This window comes from Acomys minous, assembly GCF_964271855.1.
Source record: "Acomys minous genome assembly, chromosome: 1".
NCBI lineage: Eukaryota > Metazoa > Chordata > Mammalia > Rodentia > Muridae > Acomys > Acomys minous.
Window position 1 is genome coordinate 183,502,324 of NC_140483.1, and position 20,296 is coordinate 183,522,619.

The following is a 20,296-nucleotide window of genomic DNA, read 5'->3' on the forward strand; positions in this document are numbered from 1 at the left end:
GCACCTGAGTCTGGAGTGTGCTATTCCTGTGCTACAGGGGAGCAAATTCTCATTGACATTCATGACCGAAACTTTCATTCGTCTGTTTGAAAAGGAGTTAAAATTGAAAATGAGTTGAATATGTTTAACAAATCAAAATTATTTTTCTTGTCAAATAAAATCAAATGTAGATTCTAAATGTAAAAACACAATCCAAACATGAGCAACTCAAAAAGATTGTGAATGTGTGTGTGTGTGTGTGTGTGTGTGCGGGCGTGCGCACGTGTGGAGGAGGGAGGCGGATGTTGCATTCATTCTGTTGATCTTACACCTTTTATTCTTAGAAACTTCAAGAATACCTTTCAAGAAAATGAAAAATAATGATTTCTTTAACTCAAGTTTAAAATCATGATTCTTTTTCTAATTTTGAACTCAATTTAATTTGATTATACAAGGTGTTGATTCAGGTCCAAGGCCATCCTATGACTACTTCTAAAGAGAAATATTTTCATTTTCATGCTGTTATTAATAGATTCCTATCCAAAGCAATATCAAATGGAAAGCAATCTAAGAGTGAAAACATATTAAGGACTGAGGATTTGCTCAGCGGAGTGGTGGCCTAGCCTTCACATGACCCCGAGTTCAACCCCAGCATGACCGAAAGCTAAAGGAGGCTCTGAGGAGATAGTTCCATTGGTAAAGTGCTTGCCGCGTAAGCGCGGAGACCTGAGTTCAACTCCTGGAAGGCATAAAAGGCAGGTGTGCTGCTACAGCCCGGAAATCACAGAGCTGGAGAGGTGGAGACGGGCAGAACCCCAGGGCTGGTGGCCAGTGAACCTAACCCCATCAATAACCCAGGTACCAGTGAGAGACTGTTTCAAACAGCAAGGGGGTTGGCTCCTGAGGAACAGCACCTCTATTCCCCACATCCATGCGCATTTACATGCACACGTACCTGTACCCATGGATCTCTACCCCCAGTGACGGAATTCTTGGCACACACAGTCATGGCTGGCTCCTTACACAGGTGTTGGGCATCCTCCCTGCAGGGCCTCAGGAGCTGAGGGGGACAAGATCATGAAGAAAACCGACTCAGACCTAGTTGGTCGTTTCTAACTCTTATTTCCTAAAGTTGTAAAATGATCCATGCCCAGTGCCAAGGCTAAGCTGACAGCAGATGTCATGGCTTTGGCAGGGCAGTGACTGGACTTAGAAATGGGGCTGAATGGGGCCGCTAGTTGGAGGGATGACTATTTCCTTCCTGAGGAAAACCTTCTGGAGGGCGTGCCTAGAGTGAGGACAGGAGGAGGTGAGCTGGTGCGCAGTCAGGGGCGTGGCTGGCTTTGTGGATGGAGGGGGAAGTGTGAGCGTGAGTTATTTTTGGAGGCTGGAATTTCACATTGAGATTTTTCCGGCTCATCCTATCTGCAACCATTTTATGATCTGTCTGGGTTGATTGTCCACTTAATACAGCTTAGAGGCATCTGAGAAGTTTTAACTGAGGAGTCACCTAGATCAGTCTGACCTGTGGCCATGTCTGTGGAGAGTTGTTTTGCTTCTTAATTGATGGAAACGCCACTCCTGAGGCAGGTGGTCCTGGCGACATAAGAAATCCAGTTAAACAGGAGCAGGGAGTGAGTCAAGAAACAATCTAGCTAGCAGCATTCTTCCACAGGCTGTGCCTAGAGTCCTTGCTTAAGTTTCTTCTTTGACTTCCCTTAATGATTAACCTTGACCTAGGAGTGTAAACTCTCTTCCTCCTAAGTTGCTTTTGGTCAGAGTGTTTTAGCAGAGCAACAAAATGAAGCTAAGGCATATTCCCATCTTCCCCTTTTCCAGAGATTAGAAGTAAGAGGGTGCTTCAAGACCAGGCTTGGGAAACTACGCTATGCGCACCCGTCTCCTTCTCATGTACGAAATGGAACTAACTGTAAATCCAACTTACATTGACTTGACCTTGAAATTCTTCTTCCTGAGTAATCAGATAACGCCGTAACTCCTAGTAAGAGCATCCTCAAAGCACCACTGCACACAGCAGACACTGGCAACTGACTCGGGAAACAAACTGAATGAGCGACACGTTGCTAAGTGCTCCAGCAGGGTCTGGTAAATAAACGCCACTCAGTCTCAGATCTGTGGCCACCTGCCTGTGACATTCTGCAAAAAATGATGACATTTGTTCCCTTGTAATCTAAGCATTAAAAGAAGAGGGAAATTGGATGAGGGGCCAGGGGATGGAGGGGCATGAGGACGGGTGGACTAGAGCCTATAGAGGGCGGCAAAGCCGCCTGTCTGGCTACCTATCTACCCTCATCCACGCTTGGGATTGAACCCGGGGCCTCAGGTATGCCAGATGAGCACTGAGTCCTTCCCCCGGGGCCTCAGGTATGCCAGATGAGCACTGAGTCCTTCCCCCGGGGCCTCAGGTATGCCAGATGAGCACTGAGTCCTTCCCCCGGGGCCTCAGGTATGCCAGATGAGCACTCCACTACTGAGTCCTTCCCCCAGCACAGGTTTTCATTTCTTAAAATGTAATGTAGTTTTCTTGTTTCTGGACTAAATGTTAAGGTCAGGCAGTAGGGCTGGGTTTGGTGTTAGGTGTTCAGGAAGCAGAGTGAAGGGGAATGGATCATGGTCATCAGGTGCTGGATCTATGACTGACAACACTTGTAAGTGCTTTATGTACTTAGTCTTTGTGAGGCATGCATCTAATGAGCATCACTGTAAAGGTGAGGCGGATGAGGCCCTGACAGAAATGAAGGCTTTTGTATGATTAAGATAAGATAATAAGACAACAGATGCCAGGTATTAGATTGTATGAGGTTTATTAAATGAGCATGGGGAGAGAAGGAAAGGGGGAAAGGGTACCTCACAGAGAGAGGGGGGGGGTCAAGGTAGGTCTGTCCTTTTATATACTGGGCAGGGTCACATGCCCATGGCAGGTAGGCAATGACATAATAGGTAGGCAGACTGAAGCAGAATTCTAACAGACTTCACCTATTCATTGCCTCTCTATTTTCTTTAGGAATTTAATGTGGAACCATATTATTACCTTTTTCTGAAAATACCTCCTGCATTTGAAGAGGCTGAACTTTTACCAGACCTTGTAAACAAGTCCATAATATATCTTGAGAGCGTTTAAGACTATGTATTTAATCTGTTGTCCTACTGTGTACTCTGCCTTCTAACCTGTTTAACCTGCATTTAAGAAAACAATGTAACTGAATCTTACTCTGCCTTGGATTTCCCATGCAGTCAGCTTTTATGGCCTAGCTAATGCATAGTTTAATCTTAAACTATGCCCCTCCCATCCCCCATCCTGAATAATCTACGTACATTTGTATGTTGTGGTGATTGTTTGCTGAAAGAAGCCACCAGGTTGAAGATAGCCATAAATAACCAGTATCCTACACCAGCTGGAAGCTCCATGTAGATATAGCTTGATAGCGTGTGTGTGGTTTTCATGCTATCATGGGTACTAATTAGTTAGCAGAGTCACTTCTCCTCTTGTAAAACTCCGTTTAAAATTTCTGTTGAAAAGTACACCTTGAATTCCCTACCCATTCCATGTTTCCTGTGTTTTTGAATAAACACTAAACAGAGCTCTTTGTCGCAAAATGTAACATAGACAGGCAGCGTGGACAGACACAGACCAGACGTGGATATCAGACAGGTAACATGGGCACACGATAGACCACAAGCTACACACAGATTGAAGACACAGGGAGAGAAGCAGGTTTGGGCTTTCTCTTGGTCTAAACTACTCCAAGAGGAAGCCTTTTTTTCATGTCTTGTTGTGACATTGACATACTTTGATGCCCCCTCTGAGGTTTCTTTAGTGAGTAATTGACACAGGGAACTGTATAATATTTGGAAAATGAAGGTCTATAAAGGTGGCATGATTGCATATAGCTGCTATGTATCTTTAGTATGCTTAGTGAGTAGTATGATAGCATCAATTCATTAATTAAAAACTAATAACAATAATTATTAATATTATACTACTTTCATTAGTTATCTCAATTGAGCAAACATTTAATGAATGCTTCAAGCAACTATGTTTCAATAAATATAGTAGGGAGATGTGTGGGTGTATACATATACATATATATATGTGTTTGTGTGTGTGCACACACACACACACACACACACACACACACTGTTTTTGGGGGGAGTCTATTGCAGGTGAGTATGTAGTAGTGAAGTGGAGATAATAAGGTCTTGCAGATGACGGGACTTGACTCCTTGGTAAAGAGTTTTGATTGTGCCCAGTGGAATATAGGCACATGCTCAGAACGTTTCCAAATGACTGTTCATCTGACTGTTTTTTTCCAAGATATATATTATTTTATTAATTTGTTCTTGTTACATCTCAATGGTTATCCCATCCCTTGTCTCCTCCCATTCTTCCCTCCCTCCCATTTTCCCCTTATTCCCCTCCCCTATGACTGTTCCTGAGGGGGATTACCTCCCCTTGTATATGTTCATAGGGTATCAAGTCTCTTCTTGGTAACCTGCTGTCCTTCCTCTGAGTGCCACCAGGCCTCCCCCTCCAGGGGACATGGTCAAAGGTGAGGCACCAGAGTACGTGAGAAAGTCATATCCAACTCTCCCGTCTGACTGTTTTTAAATGAGGCTTTCAGCAATAGGAGCCTGGCCTGTGGAGCTTTGCTAATGGCTGTCACCACACATCATGTCCTCTCTTTTCAGGAGTAGTAGAAGGAGCCATGGACCTGATCTTGATCAATTCCCTACCTCTTGTGTCTGATGCTGAAACATCCCTCACCTGCATTGCCTCTGGATGGCACCCTCATGAGCCCATCACCATAGGAAGGGACTTTGAGGCCTTAATGAACCAGCACCAAGACCCACTGGAAGTTACTCAAGATGCAACCAGAGAATGGGCAAAAAAAGTTGTCTGGAAGAGAGACAAGGCCAGCAAGATCAACGGTGCTTATTTCTGTGAAGGTCGAGTTCGAGGACAGGCAGTAAGGATACGAACCGTGAAGATGCGCCAACAAGGTAAGCAAGCCTCTGAGTGACGGGCCGGTTGGGTTCCCTGGGGCACACACCCAGCTCAGCCTCGGCTATCTTCGAGGTCATCCGAGCGGCCTGAGTACAGGAACCGAAGACAGTCCTCCTCAGCATTGCTTCTTTCAGCTACTAAGAACATTAGAGATGAAAGGTACAGCCTAGCCCAACCCCACCATAGACTGGGACCAGCCAGGCCAAACCCTTCCTATATGTCGTGTCTAGTTCATAGTGTGAAATATGTTGGACATTCCAATTGTCTCATAATGTTATGAACATATAACTATGTTGCATTACATAATATGAAAACAATCTCTGCCGAAATTATTGCCCATTTTGGCATTGCTCATATACTTTCTTTATTTGATATTTTGTTTAGCCTGTTTATACATGTTCCTAAAAGCAGTTGATATTTTAAAGAAAAATATGGTCTAAAAAAGCTTTCAGAAACATGGCTGGAGAGATGGCTCAGCAGTTCAGAGCGCTGGCTTTTCTTACAGAAGAGCTGGGTGTGGTTGCCAGGACCCACATCCAGAGGCGCACTGTGCCCGGAACTCCAGCTGTAGAATGTCTGACATCTTCCTCTGGCCTTTGAGGACACCTGCACACATGTGCACAACCCACATTCAGACACATATATTCAAAATAAGTCTCATGGCTAGAGAGATAGCTCAGTGGTTAAGAGCACTTGCTGCTCTCTCAGAGGAACTAGGTTCACTTCTTAACACCCACATGCATAATGGCTCACAACCAATCGTAACTCTATTTTCAAGTGGTTCAATGTGCTTTTATGAGCTCCGAAGGCACCAGGCACCAGACACACAGACATACATGCAGACAAAGTACTCATACTTATTAAAAAAATCTAAAAAAAAACCTTTAAAAATTAATAAGTTAATTAAAAATAGACAAATTTAATGGAAAATATCTATCTGTAACTCAACTAAATTGCTTTCTTATATCAATGATGCTTTTATTTTAATTATTTTTATGAGATATAATTTATACTTAATGTAATATAATTAATAAACAACATAATTGTATAATCATTATTAATTAATATTTTATTTAGTTAAATATTTGAACAAAATATTATGTAACATAACCAGAAGTAGGCACACAGCTAAAAACATTTAAAGCTTGAAAAACTGGGCTTAAAAACTACATAGTGGGGGCCCTGGAGAGATGGCTCAGGGGTTGAGAGCACTGGCCACTCTTTCAAAGATCCTAAGTTCAATTCCCAGAAACCACATGGTGGTTCACAACCATCTATAATGAGATCTGGTGCCCTTTTCTGGCATGCAGGCACACATGGAAGCAGAACACTGTATGAATAATAAATAAATCTTATTAAAAAGTATTATTTTAAAAAAACGACATAGAGTTGGCTGGCTCTCGCTTTGTTGGACTGACCGTGGCTGGAGAAAGTTGGCTGGTTCAGTGTGTCTGTTGTCTGTAGCGGGCTAACCTAGGATTGTTCTTATGGAGGTGAAAGAAGAGGAAGAGAACAGATGCAAACTTGAGACTTCTTGGGCTCTAGACTGGGACCTGCATGCTGTTACTCATGCCTCAATTTTATTGCCCCGGAAATCTGAGCGAGGAGCACTGCAATCTTACATGGCAACGAGTGTGGCTTAAAGAAGAACGGGGAACTGTGGCCCTCGTTGTAAGATACCATTCCAGGAAGGGAGGCCACGCTTTACTTTTAGTGGCTGACTACCCAGGCTCTATTCAGAAAATATATTAGAATGCTGAAGGAAAATTTTGAGAGCCTTCTCTCTCTCTCTCTCTCTCTCTCTCTCTCTCTCTCTCTCTCTCTCTCTCTCTCCACACACACACACATTATATATAATATATACATATACATATATATGTATGTATATATACCCCTGTACTTTGCTCCATGGGGTGTGTATGATGGATGGAGCCATTCTTCCACAGTTGAAGTCTCAGTGTGCTGGCATTTGGGGTAGCTAAGGTTATCCAGTGATGGGTTCTGAGGCTTCTGGACATGGACAGGCAGGCAGATGGATGTCTGATGGATTTGATGCTGTCTCCTGTGAGGAAGGCACAGATTTCATGACCTCACCTTGATCTCAAGGGAGTGTTCTGGCCCCTCTCCCCTCGGCCACCTGTTTCAAATGGGTGACACCTCAAATAAAGACACCTTGTTAAAGTTTCTGCTGCCTGGTCACAGGGCTCAAGAGTTGCCATTCATGAAATAACAGTATTGTGAGTACTTTCCAAGGCTTAATTTCTTTTTCTTTTAAAAGTTTTATTCTATTTTATTTTTATGTACATGGGTGTTTTGCTTACATGCAGTTGTGAGCCACGACGTAGGTGCAGGGAACTGAACCCAGGCCTCTGCTCAAACAAGCGCTCTTAACCGCTGATCCACAACTCTGTACTTCTCAGGGATTTAATTTTAAACGACAAAGCTGATGTGGGCAAGTTGACCTCCTCTGCATATTTTCATGTAAGAACCTTCAGGGCATTTATTTGTTTAATTATTACAAATTTTCTTTTAGTTTTGACTAATTTTTTATTTGTGTGCGTGTGCACGCGTGTGGCTACAGCACAGGTGCAGAGGTCAGAGGACAACTTTGTAAAGTTGGTGTTCTCTCTCCACATTTGATCTTCACAGGGACACAACTCAGGGGCAGACGTGGCAGCGAGAGCCTTTCCATGCAGAGCCTCCTCTCTGGTTCCTGTAGGGCTTTTTAGATCCTTAAAGGTGTTTAAAGTCACTTGTGTCTCTTTTAAGATGGAGACTTGGGTTAGAAGTTTGCTGAGCAAGCCCCGTGAGACTCTGTGCTTGTACCAAAGGGCCCAGACATCAGTGCCTACACTACCTCAGACTCAAGTAGTGAGGGCTTAGGAGCGGCCTCTCTCTGACATCCACCTGAAAGCATTTTTTTTTTTGAGTTTGGTAAGTGCAGTAAGAAAAACATTTGGAGGCAGCAAGCTCAATTTAAGGTCAAAAGTGATAAAATCTCTGTTCCTCACAAACAAAGGACTTTTTAAAGCAAAACTATACTTTTCACCCTTAAATGACATTGGGGCAAGTGGGAAAGGTACGGGGCAGACATTCCCAGGAATGCAGCGCTCCGCAGAGGGAACAGAGGTTGAACAAAGGGATATGAGGCGTGCCAAAGCTATCATGTCTGAAGGGCAGCTCTGTTATTTTTCACATGTCATTTGGTTTGATTTGTGTAAAGCATGTGTCATTTTGCTGAGTTTCCACATTCCTAAAGATGATATCTGAGATTTGTGCCCCATTTGCTTAGAGTGTGAAGTGTCAACAGTCCCTCTTGGGGCTGTCTTGAGTCGCCCTTGATGAAACAGAAATGACAATATGCAGAGCCTATCGAACAGGGTGCTAGAAGTTAAAAACTATTTGTCACCCATGAGCCTGCCAGATCATGAGCCTGGCTCACAGAGGTAAATGAAGAGTTCAGTTAAATAGGCAAGGCAGGCTTACATGGAGAACGACAGTAAGATGGGGGTGGCTTTTATGCTTCATATCATCTAAATTTGAATTCTTTCTCTACCATTTACCAGCTCTACATCTTGAAATAAAGTTAGTTGACTTCTGTTGGTCTCATTTATCACTACCTGTGAAATGGGTATAAGAACACCAACACAGTGATGTTAAACTTTAAGTAAGATTATGTATGTATATATGTGCCTATCTGTCGTCTGTCTATATCTATGTATGTATGCGCTATGTTTCTATGTATATATGAAGTGTGATCAGAGGAGCACACAGCTGTGCTCTCAGACACTTGGATAAAATAACAGAATTCAAAATAAGGTGCTTATAAACAGTAGAAATGGGATTTCATGATCCCTAGGTCAGAAACTGTGTCCATGGCCTCCACATAGGTTTTCGTATAGCAATCTCAATGATAACAGTTCTTTTTTCAGTTCTGAGCACTAGCTGTAAAAGCACAAGCTCTCCACTTAAAGCTGCAATAGGAACCAGAGCAGAGAGTGGAGAAGGGGGAATGGAAGGCAGCTGGGTGGCCTGAGCCTGAAGCCCTGGCTCAGGACAAGTTAACTGAAATCATAGATATTCCTTATCTGAAAATTAAAGATGAGAAACACTTTTCTCTGGTGCTTTTGAAAGTCAAGTGAGGTACATAAAACCTTTATGTCCAATGTAAAGGTTCAATCTCTATTACCATGCAGCAGAGTATAGTAATTTAGGGGATTTTCTTCTTCTTTTGGTGTTTCGTTTGTTTTGAGATGGTACCTTGCTGTGTAGTCCTGGCTGGCTACATTCTCTGGGCAACCTTCCTGCTTCAGCCCCCCCAAGTGCCGAGACCAGGAGCAAGAACCATCCCACCGCCGGGCATGGTGGCTCACGCCTTTAATCCCAGCACTCGGGAGGCAGAGGCAGGCAGATTGCTGTGAGTTCAAGGCCAGCCTGGCCTACAAAGTGAGTCCAGGACAGCCAAGATAACATAGAGAAACCCTGTCTTGAAAAACAAACAAACAAACAAACAAAAAACAAAAAAACAAGAATCATCCCACCCAGATCTAGCTGGGTTACTTTTCCTACTGAGGATTTTAGGGCGTGTACAAATGGTGGAGGCGCATACAAAATACACAGGAAAGAGGTGACCATTTTTGCCTGTGTTTGGACAATAAGAACATGTTAGATTAGTGAGTGGGTCTGCATTTTCTGTTGGTCATTTGGGGGGGGTGCTATGTTATAGAGAAAGTGATATGGAGTGTGGTATCAGAAAGCCTTTCAAAACTAAGTCTTTATGCCACTGCCACTATTAGCTCCACAGTAAGACATCTTGGGAGGGATAGGGTGAAGACTCAATCAGCAAAGTGCTTGCCTTGCCTGCGACTACAAGAGCATCAGTTCTATCCCAGAATTCTTGCCAAAAAAAGTACATGCCTGCAATCCCAGATCCGGGGAGGCAGAGCCGGTAGGAACCAGGATGGCTCAGCAGCCAGCCTTGCTTAATGCTTAAGCTCCGGGTGATTGAGGGACCATAGCTCAATCCAAGGAGCAGATGGAACAGTTCCAGAAGCTGCCTTATGACATCCACACCAGCCTACACATCATGTTCTGATGTCCACACTAGCCTACACGTCTGCTTACATACCAGAGCACACACATGCACCTGTGCACACACATATACCATCATGGGGACTCGCAAGCCTGTCCAGGAACATAGCATGATAAAGACAAGCAGCAAGCCCTCTTGCCAATGACTCATACAACTGAGTAGGATGTAAAAAAATCCATTTGAGCTGTGCCAGCCCCAACCTAAATTGGCCTGCACACCCCAATAATCCAGCTGTTTTGTTTTAATAAGTGGACTTGTCATCCAAAACCATCAACAGCAGTCTGCTCACACACCAGTGGAGATTTCACTTCAGGGTAATGAGTGACAGATAAAGTTTGTAACAGTTTTATATCTAAAGATCTGCTTCAGAATGAATCAGGAGAAGAAATCAGTGGTTTACTTTTTCTAGTTTCATTTTGAGAACCAACTTTACAATAGAACATCAAACCGCTTCATCATGATCATAAATTTGATAGAGAGGAAGCCATCTGTACCTAAATAACATGACTACATTAAGAGTATTTTTTTCTGAAGACAGGAAAAAAGTTGAAATCAAGTGCACCAAGTTCATTCTTCTTTTTGAGACAGGGTCTCATGTCATCCAGGCTGTCCCAGTGTTAGTATGTATCTAAGAATGACCTTTGAACTTTTGCTCCATTTCCCAATATTGAGATTTCAAGAGTGCACTACCATGCCTGGCTTACGCAGTGCTGGGAGCTTTGTGCATGCTAGGCAAGCCCTCTCCTGAGGGAGCCCCAGCCTCAGCCCATAGTCATTTTTTCCCTATAATTATTTTTGAGTATGTCATATATTGGAGACTATTTCCAGAAGACATTTTCTTTCCGGTAACTTTTTAAGATGAAGGCTGCTAAGTCCCCATCAGTACAGAGAGCTCATCATTCTTGTCCTCCGGTGCCTTCACTAGCTAGTGAGTGTCGCACTTAGGAGTGGACGTGCCTTCCTGGAGCCTCAGCAGAGCATCAGGGGACATAACTGTGAGCAAGGCTATGGCAAGGAAAGGGCAGGGCATTTGGAGAGGCACGACGAGATCAACTGACCTGGATTCTAGGAATGTAAGGACCCTGAGACACCTACATGCAGAGTGATGGACGGTTAGGAGCAGGGAGGCTTATAGGAAAGGGGTAAAGTCTGTGTCTTAGACAAGAGTAGGGATGCAGACTAGTGAGCAGCAAGCTGAGGCAGATGAATGTGGTCCTGACTCTGTGTCACACTAACATTAACATCCCAGACACACCAAAGCGAACTCAGCTCTTTTCATCCAGCAGAAGCAAACACCTTTGCTTACAGCTTCTGCTCTCATTTGCTTTTATCTCCTGCCCATAACTGAACAAAGAAGTGTGTTCTTAGTTTTCCCATCCAAGTGATGACCTTATGCATGTGTATCTTCCAGGATAGGGCTTCGCAATCTCATTTATAAAATGTAGTAGTTGACTTCGGAGGTCTTGTGAACACTGTAAGCCATGGGCTCCTGTCTTAGGGTTTTATTGCTGCGAAGAGGCACCATAACCACAGCAACTCTTATAACTGGGGCTGGCTTACAGGTCACCAGTTTTGTCCATTATCATCATGGTGGGAAACATGGCAGCAGGCAGACAGACATGGTGCTGGAGAAGGAGCTGAGAGTTCTACATCTTGATTCAACAGCAATAGAAAGAAATTCATGTGAGCTTGAGACCTCAAAGCCTGACCCCACAGTGACACACTTTCTCCAGCGAGGCCACGTCTCCTAATTCTGCCCCTCCCTGTGAGCCTACCATTCAAACATTCTACGGGGGCCATACCTAGTCAAATCACCTCAGCTCTCTAATTAGAAAAGAGAGGCAACAAAACAAAACACCCTAAACTGGATCTCCTGGGATTGCTGTGTGATCTTGAGCCAGGTTACTGTCCCTCAGCTTCCTCGTTTGTAAAATGGGGATGATGACAGTGCTTACATCATAGAGAGATTATGAAAAATAAATTCTTGTAATGTGCTTAGATCAGTGTTTGGTCCACAGCACTATTAAATGGCTCTTATTGTTGTGGGTCAAGGCAAGTCACGTGGCTGTGATAAATGCACACAGAGTTTATAACAAGCTCCCAGAGCATAGGAAGCCTGAACTCAAACAGCTTAACTTCTTTCCTAGTACTCGGCAAAAAGTGACAGTTTAGAGATATCCGTGCAGGCAGACAGCCACAGACCTTTGGTGTGAAGGTGCCCCTAAGAAAACAGGGAGCTAAGAGACCAAGTCTGAAATAATAGAGGGCCTCAGAGTTGGGGGGTGGGGGGAGCTACATTGGAGTTGAGCCTACGGAGGAATCTGAGTTCCTCTCCAAATACAATGCCCAGCGAGAAGTCCCACGCTCAACTAAACAATCTCCACACAAAGGGGAAAAATATAAACAAACGGGCAGAAAAAGTCACAAAGATGAAATGACCAGAAAAGTTCTCACAGGAGCCTCTCGCAGTCAGGAAGAACTTTGTGTGTTAGGGTGGCCAAATTGGTCAACATGAGAAGGGGAACCCCAAAGCCTCCCCTCTGACTCTGTCACTGTCCCTGCCTGCCTTTTCTGCACGTCGACCCATTTTAGTTCCTGCCACTCACAGCCGTGTTACAAATTAATGGCAGCAGGGATGTCATTGGTTGATACTTGGCAAGGGCACCGTGAGCGCCTTGAGGCTGAACTTCCAGTGCTTCCTACTCATAGCAGCCTTCACGTGGGTTTTATTTCCAAATTGTATATGAGAAAGCTGGAATTTGCAGTGGTGAAATTGCTTGGAGAGTGTCGGAGGATGGATTTATGCTCAAGGTCTTCTGTTTCTGGGCTCATACCGCCTTCTCTGCATCTTTCTCTGTACCTCGCCCCCTCTGTGTTTGCCCGAAGCATCAAGTGCATCAAAGGCATTCACTTTCCTGACCATCCAGGGGAGACCTGGCAGGAAACTTTTCTTCAGTTAGCAGTCACCGCCAGAGCCCCCCTAAAAGAAGACCACCAAAGCCTTCTCAGGGTAGTTTAGGGGCATCTCCTGCTTTCACAAGGTAGCTTTCTAAGCTAGAGGTACACAGAGCACTTAATGGGATCTCTCGAGTCAGCCCCCATCCAAAAGACACAGGTAAAATAAGAAGACACTGATGAGCAGATTCATTGCGTGGTTCTTAGTGGAGCCTTTCTGATTTCAAGACTTGGTCCTGGAGCAAAACTCTGTAGGAATTTTGCAATGTTGCCATCACGTGCAGGATAGTCTGCTATTGATTTCCGATTCTGATCAGAAAAGTCTTATTTATGTAGGTGTGCTTTGTGGCATTTAGGTAATTGGGGATTAGTTTCATGAGTTTCTGAAGACCTTTCATGGTACTATTCAGGCCACCTCTATTTTTTCTTTCTGGTCTGTTTGATCCGTTGGTTTCAGAAAGTTGCCACTCTGCTTGGAGACTTGTCAGTTTTACTGTTAGTGCTTTGTTTCGTGTGTTTTGAAGGGCTGATTGTAGTACACAAACAAGCCCCATGAATGAGATCTTCTAATAAGCTTTTAATAGATGGCTGTCTCACCACAGAAATACTATTTTGATCCCTAAGCATTTTTGGCATTAAAGATATTTTCCAGTGTAAGTACTGCAAAGTTAGTTTCTTTTAGTTAGAAATATGACAATATCTATTATGTTACTTGCCATGTTACAGTTTAGTTTTCTATTGCTTCATTCCCAGGATATGTCCATTTTGTTTCACGTATAGTTTAAGAAACTATATCTATATAGGCTATATCCATCTGTCTGTCTATACGTCTGTCTGTGTATGTTATCTACTTCCAGGATTCCCTGTCTTTTTACATGTATGTGGTATGTCTTCTGTCACTTTTCTGTATTTTTTTTTTGGTGCCATGATTTTATTTGTCCTCACTCATGCTCCTTGTAGTTTTCTGTTGACTTCCATTGTCTCTTGTCCTCCAGGAAGGTTGTATGTGTTGCTTATCTCTTCTTAGTGTTAATCCTTCTATTTTTAACATTGATTTAATACCACCTAAAGATAATCCCCCATCTTATCACATGGAATGCCATTCTTGCAGATTATGGTGTGCATTAAACAAATATTGCTTCTGGAAGAATGTCAGTCACTTTCATTCACATATCTTCTTCAGTAAACCAAGCAACTGAGGCAATGCTGTTTTCCAAGCTTGACAGTGAGGTAGAGTTTGCAGTCACTGATGACACTGTAAGCCAAATACAGAATTCCCCCCGGCTCCCCCTCACTGTTGCCTAGTTCCACAGCTGAGTCAGCTTACACATGTTAGTTAAAGGGCATAGGGTAAGACGTTAGCATCCATCCTTGTCTTTCCTCTTCAGTATTTCAGTCATTATAGCATTAACAAGTGCAGTACTATACTCATTCCTCCTTGTGTGCAGTGCACTTTTTTAAAAGCATCAAACACCACTACATAAAAAGACCAAAAGAAAAGTGAGTAGGCAAATGTTACTGTCTTTTCTATATTGAGGAAACTCATATTCCAGTAGAATCCTCTTGCACTTTGAGTAAACATGGTATGGATTGGGGAAGGGTAGCAGATTCGTAGTTAATTTAATTTATAATTAATATTAGGATATAGTGTGATAGCAGATGTCAATCATCATGAAGTGCCCACTTCCCTAGTCATTAGCATAAAATTATCATACATATATTGCGTGTACATATTTGTAGTTTATAAGGGAAATGGCCTTTCCTTTCATTAGATTCTTTAAAAGTGCCAGATAGTAGCCACTATTAGCCACTATTGTTCTTCATATCAGAAAAGCCAGGTGATGCTTGGCATCTGCTGGGTCTCATCTTCTGGACTTTCAGTGTTTATTTGCTCCAGAGGAAAATGTGCGAATTAATTAATTAATTAATTTATTTATTTATTTATTGTCTTTCTCTTTTAAAAGCTTCCTTCCTACCTGCTACTTTAACTATGACTGTGGACAAGGGAGATAATGTGAACATATCTTTCAAAAAGGTATTAGTTAAAGAAGAAGATGCCGTGATTTATAAAAATGGTGAGTCTGTTTCATCTTCCTTCACCGTGGTATGAGACACCAGACAACGCCCAGCACATTAGACATTGCCATATTGCAATTGCAAGGGCAGTTGTCTAAAAAGCTGCTATGACCCAAGCTTTCAAATTCTCTGTGTAACAGAGGCCCTCTTACACAAGGTCTTTGGTTATTTAATTGAGCAAATTGAGGTAGGGATAAAAAAAAAACCCATGCACATATATGCCTGCACATATAAGGTGTAGGTACATTCAATGAAAGCTTACTGTGACATAGGAAGTGGAGTCTCAAATCCAGCCGGGTAAGATGCGAGGTGTCTGGCTGTGAGGTTATCTGATTATAAGCACAAATGTGAGCACAAACTGTCTACCTCTGCTTGCCTCCCTTTCCAGGTTCCTTCATTCATTCAGTGCCCAGGCATGAAGTACCTGATGTTTTAGAAGTGCACCTGCCTCGTGCTCAGCCCCAGGATGCTGGCGTGTACTCAGCCAGGTACATAGGAGGAAACCTGTTCACCTCGGCCTTCACCAGGCTCATCGTCCGGAGTAAGTGACTGAGAGGCCACTGCTGTGTACTGATGTAGTTGTTAGGACTTTTTGCAAGTTAGGAAAAAACAGCAGTGCTACCTAAGCAAAATGGGACAATAAGGAGACAGGATACCAAGGACTCTTGGGAATTTGACAGACAGGTTGATAAGCAAGATGCAGAAAAGATATGTTCTAGGGGAGATGTGGCGTTCAAAAGTAGTGGGGCTGGGCTAAGATTTTCATCGAGCCTGTGGCTGTTCTCACAGCTAAGATCCACAATGGTTTACCTCTATGTTTTATATTCCCATTAGAAAGACTTAGCTTGACCTAACACGGATAGATAGATGTCTACCAGTCTAAGCCAGGAAGCCGTAGGCAAGAGTAGAGACGTAAAACAGAAGGCATAGCTGTTCTGCAGATCCATCCCCATTGGGAATGGGAGCTGAACTGAGAAGGATGGTCTCTGTGAGCACCAGGATGTGAGGATTACAGGGAGATGAGCTGGGTCATCTGGGCCACTAGGTAAATGGTTTTTTCCTTCAAGTCCCATGAGTTCTAGATCATTTAACTCTCTAATGTGATCTTTAGTTTTAGATTTGAAAGCTGCAAGAGTTAGAGGCAGCAAAACTTTCCCTCTCCACTATAATATAATCATCAAGGTAGAAGGATCCAGAAGCAGTAATTTTTTTGTTGTTGTTGAGCAGTTTACTTATTTTTTTATTAATTTATTGAGATTACATCTCAATTGTTATCCCCTTACTTGTATCCTCCTGTTCCTCCCTCCCTTCCTCTTTCATCCTATTCCCCTCCCCTAGGTCTGTGATGGAGCGGGACCTCCTTTCCACTATATGGTCATAGGCTATCAAGTCTCATCTTTGTAACCTGCTTATTCTTTCTCTGAGTGCCACCAGGCCTTCCCACCAAGAGGAAGTAGTCAAATAGAGGGCACCAGAGTTCATGTCAGAGTCAGTCCCCACTCTCCACTCAACTGTGGAGAATGTCCTGTCCTTTGGTTAGATCTGGGTGGTGGTTCAATGTTTGCTACATGTATTGTCCTTGGTTGGTACAATAGGTTGAGCAGAACCTCTGGGTCCTGATCTGCCCATCATGATGGTCTTCTTGTGGGTATTTAGGGCCCTCTGGATCCTTCTATTTCCCCATTCTCCCATTTCCCTTACCTAGAGTCCCAATAGGAAGTCCCTGCATCTACAACGATCTCCCGGTAAGTGAAGACTTTCATGGGACATCCCTTTTTGGCTAGTGTCCCATTATAAGTGAATATATACCATGTGGGTCTTTCTGGGTCTGAGTTAACTCACTCAGTATGATTGTTTCTAGTTCCATCCATTTGCCTGCAAATTTCAGGATTTCCTTGTTTTTTAATAGCTGAATAATATTCTGTAGTGTAAATGTAACCACAGTTTCTTTATCCATTCTTCGACTGAGGGACATTTAGGTTGTTTCCAGAGAATCAGTAATTTTTTTTATGGAGAAATTGATTTATAGAAAGCAAGAGACTTGTCTTGAGTTTCCCTCAGTTGAGTCAAATGATTTGTGCTTTTAATCCTTCTGGCCTTTGGGCCTAAATCTCTGTCACTCCTCTGATGATGAATCTCTCTAATTCATGAAGATAATTTATTTTGCTTTGTATTATGTTTATTTATTCACTCAATAAAGTATATTAATTACTGTACTTAAAAACACTGTGTTGGTGCAAAAGACAGAGTTTAGCACAATAAACTCATATTCCTCAGTTAATTCTCGTCAGAGGAAACATGTATGTAATTAGATAAGTCAGCATTACAACATAGGGGTAGAAGTATGAAAAGTGTGGTTCACCTAGTTTATGCCCCATGCCAAGAGGCCTCAAGAGATAAGCAAAGTAAGGCACTTTATAGGCAGGATTATTTGAACTTGATGTAAGAGAAATCTGCCCCTGTTGCCAAAACTGGCTTTCTTGTGTCCTGCTCATGTAAAAACCAATCTTTAAAGATGTTAGTAAGTCTGTAGCATTCAGCTTTTGATGTTTGGCCTTTCAGTTACTTTTTCTTGAATTTTCCTCCAATTCTGCCTTTACACCACTACACAGATCAGGCCAGATGGTACAGGAGCAAATTGCATTCATTTCTTGGACAGTTCTTGCTGTGTTAATGCTTATATAGTCAAGGATTCAGGATCTGGGATCAATGGTCTATGTTGTCATTAGTCTGTTTGAGACTGGGAAGACGAGAAGGGCTTTCCTATTCTTTTTTTTTTTTTTTTTTTTTTGCTATTTTTTATTAATTTATTTATATTACATCTCAATTGTTAGCCCATCCCTTGTATCCTCCCACTCCTCCCTCCCTCTCGCTTCCCCCCCTTCTCCCCTCCCCTATGACTGTGACTGAGGGGGACTTCCTCCCCCTGTATATGCTCATAGGGTATCAAGTCTCTTCTTGGTAACTTGCTATCCTTCCTCTGAGTGCCACCAGGTCTCCCCATCCAGCAGACATGGTCAGAAATGGATGTCTACGTGTAGAAAGAGGCTTTCCTATTTTTAACCCAAACTTGAACACACGATTTCTGACATTAGTGGGTGGATTCCCCCTAATACCAAGCAAGTGTCCAGAAGACACCTCTTGGGACCCTTACAGTTTAACTCTAAGTGACTCCACCTGGGGACAGTATCAGTTCCATAAGTAAGGGCTCAGTTAGGTATGATTGCCCTTGTTATGACTGCAAGTTGAGAGCCTCAGGCCATGCCCCGTGCTTCTGACTGAAGAGCTCTAAGTCCAGGTTTCTTGAGCGTCTCTTCTTTGTTCTGGTGAATTGTTAGGTCATTTCCCAGAACTCAGGGGAATAATTTAGGGTTATTATAGAGAATACTAAAGAGGATACAGATTAATGGCCACAGGGCAGAGACACATAGGGCAAGGTGCACAGGTGGGGTAGGTTGTACATACATGAACTCTTCAGGAACCTTCTAATCCAGAAGCTCTCTCAGTCTTGTTCAAATCAGTAGCAAACCTGTAGCCCTTAGCCCCGACTAGAGCTTAGAGGTTGCCTAACATTCCAACACACCAGTGATTCCTTGGCGTTTCTGATGACCTTATCATAAAGTCACTTAAAGGGAACCTTCACCACCATAATTAGCAAACTAAAGTCACCTCATTTGCATACCAAAGGTGCTCCTCACTTTGAGTGTTTTAGAAACAGTGTGCCAGGAACCAAGTGCAAGAACCGAATTTTGTTTCTTAATATATCACATTGTCATCGGAAACATGTTTACAATCTTTTTTTTTTCCCAGTGAAACACAGTCTTGTGAGAATCTCCAAGTTCAATCCCCAAGTGCTAGGCTTACTTGAGCCACCATGTCCAGTTTACAGCTTTTTGTAAATGTCAAAACATGAATAGAGATTAAAATTTGGAGCTCATCTGGCCTTTTCTCATAAACAAAAGACTTTATTTTCATCTTCATACTGTTTTCTGGTTAGAGTATATGACGCCGCGTCTGAGACGTACACTAGTGTCTAAATTCATTCTAAGAAAGGTGGAGAGGGGCTATAATAACCTATTTAGCAATAGCTCCCTAACATGATTTCCTTGGTGATGAGGGAGGGAAACCAGAGGCAGTCTTCTTTTCCCACAGCCACAGGCATCTCTTCTGTATGAACTCAGGCATAGCAATGATTGATGCTTTAACACTTTGTCTTAGAAATCCTACTGGTACACTAACCAAGGACAATACAAGTAGTAAACACCAAACCCCTACTCTGATCTATCCAATGGACAGGACATTCTCCACAGTTATGCGGAGAGCAGGAACTAACTCTGACATGAACTCTGGTGCCCCATATTTGACGACCTCTCCTTGGTGGGGAGGCCTGGTGGTACTCAAAGAAAGAATAAGCAGGCTACCACGATGAGACTTGATAGCTTGTGGCCATACAGTAGGGGAGGAGGTCCCCCTTGATCATGGACCTAGGGGAGGGGAATACGGTGGGGGTGGGAGGGAGGGAGGACTGGGAGGATACAAGTGATGGAAGAACAATTGAGTTGTAATCTGAATAAATTAATTAATAAAAAAGAATATAACTTCCATTTAATTAGGATGATGAGTGTTTAGAAATGGTCCCTGGTTCCACTCATGCAACTAAATCAAACACTCACCTGGGCCTCTGCCTGCCCCTAGAGAGAAAAATAAGTATAACTTCATTTGGAAAAAAAGAAAGAAAGAAATCCTACTGGTGATATTTATAGATTTCCTTTCAGTATAAATTTTGTTCATGACAGAAGATTTCTTAAAACACATATTTTTCTTTTGTGTGCTATGAATATATGGCTTCTTAAAACATAGAATTGCAAAGCTTAGAGGCTAAGTCTCGTAAGTGAATATTATTTAATTACCAATAACTCTAACCCTCCATCCTGAGAGATCACCCCTGCTATCCTCGAGAGCTTTATTCTTCCTAGAATTGAAGCTGAGGCTGGCTATATCTACAGACAGACTCTAGGCTGGAAAACACAGTCTCATGTAAGCGGAGCCTGCGTCCCTAAACTTATCTGACTGTATGTTTATCATCTGTCAGTGCCTGGTAGCCTGGCTCTCACTAGTTGTGCAGCCTTTCTCCTGTTATTTGCCAAGGAATACAACTATTAGCTTTC

The 20,296-nt window shown here is 42.9% G+C and overlaps 1 protein-coding gene across 2 annotated transcripts in view; it reads left to right on the forward strand.

Moving 5' to 3' along the window:
- TEK (TEK receptor tyrosine kinase) overlaps positions 1-20,296 on the forward strand; it is a 108,330-nt gene that overhangs the window by 34,506 nt on the left and 53,528 nt on the right. For both annotated transcript variants that reach the window (XM_084788109.1, XM_084788108.1), the window contains exons 2-4: positions 4,690-5,001; positions 15,017-15,127; positions 15,517-15,669. In XM_084788109.1, the coding sequence (XP_084644235.1) occupies positions 4,690-5,001; positions 15,017-15,127; positions 15,517-15,669 (576 nt within the window). The remainder of the gene's footprint in view (positions 1-4,689; positions 5,002-15,016; positions 15,128-15,516; positions 15,670-20,296) is intronic.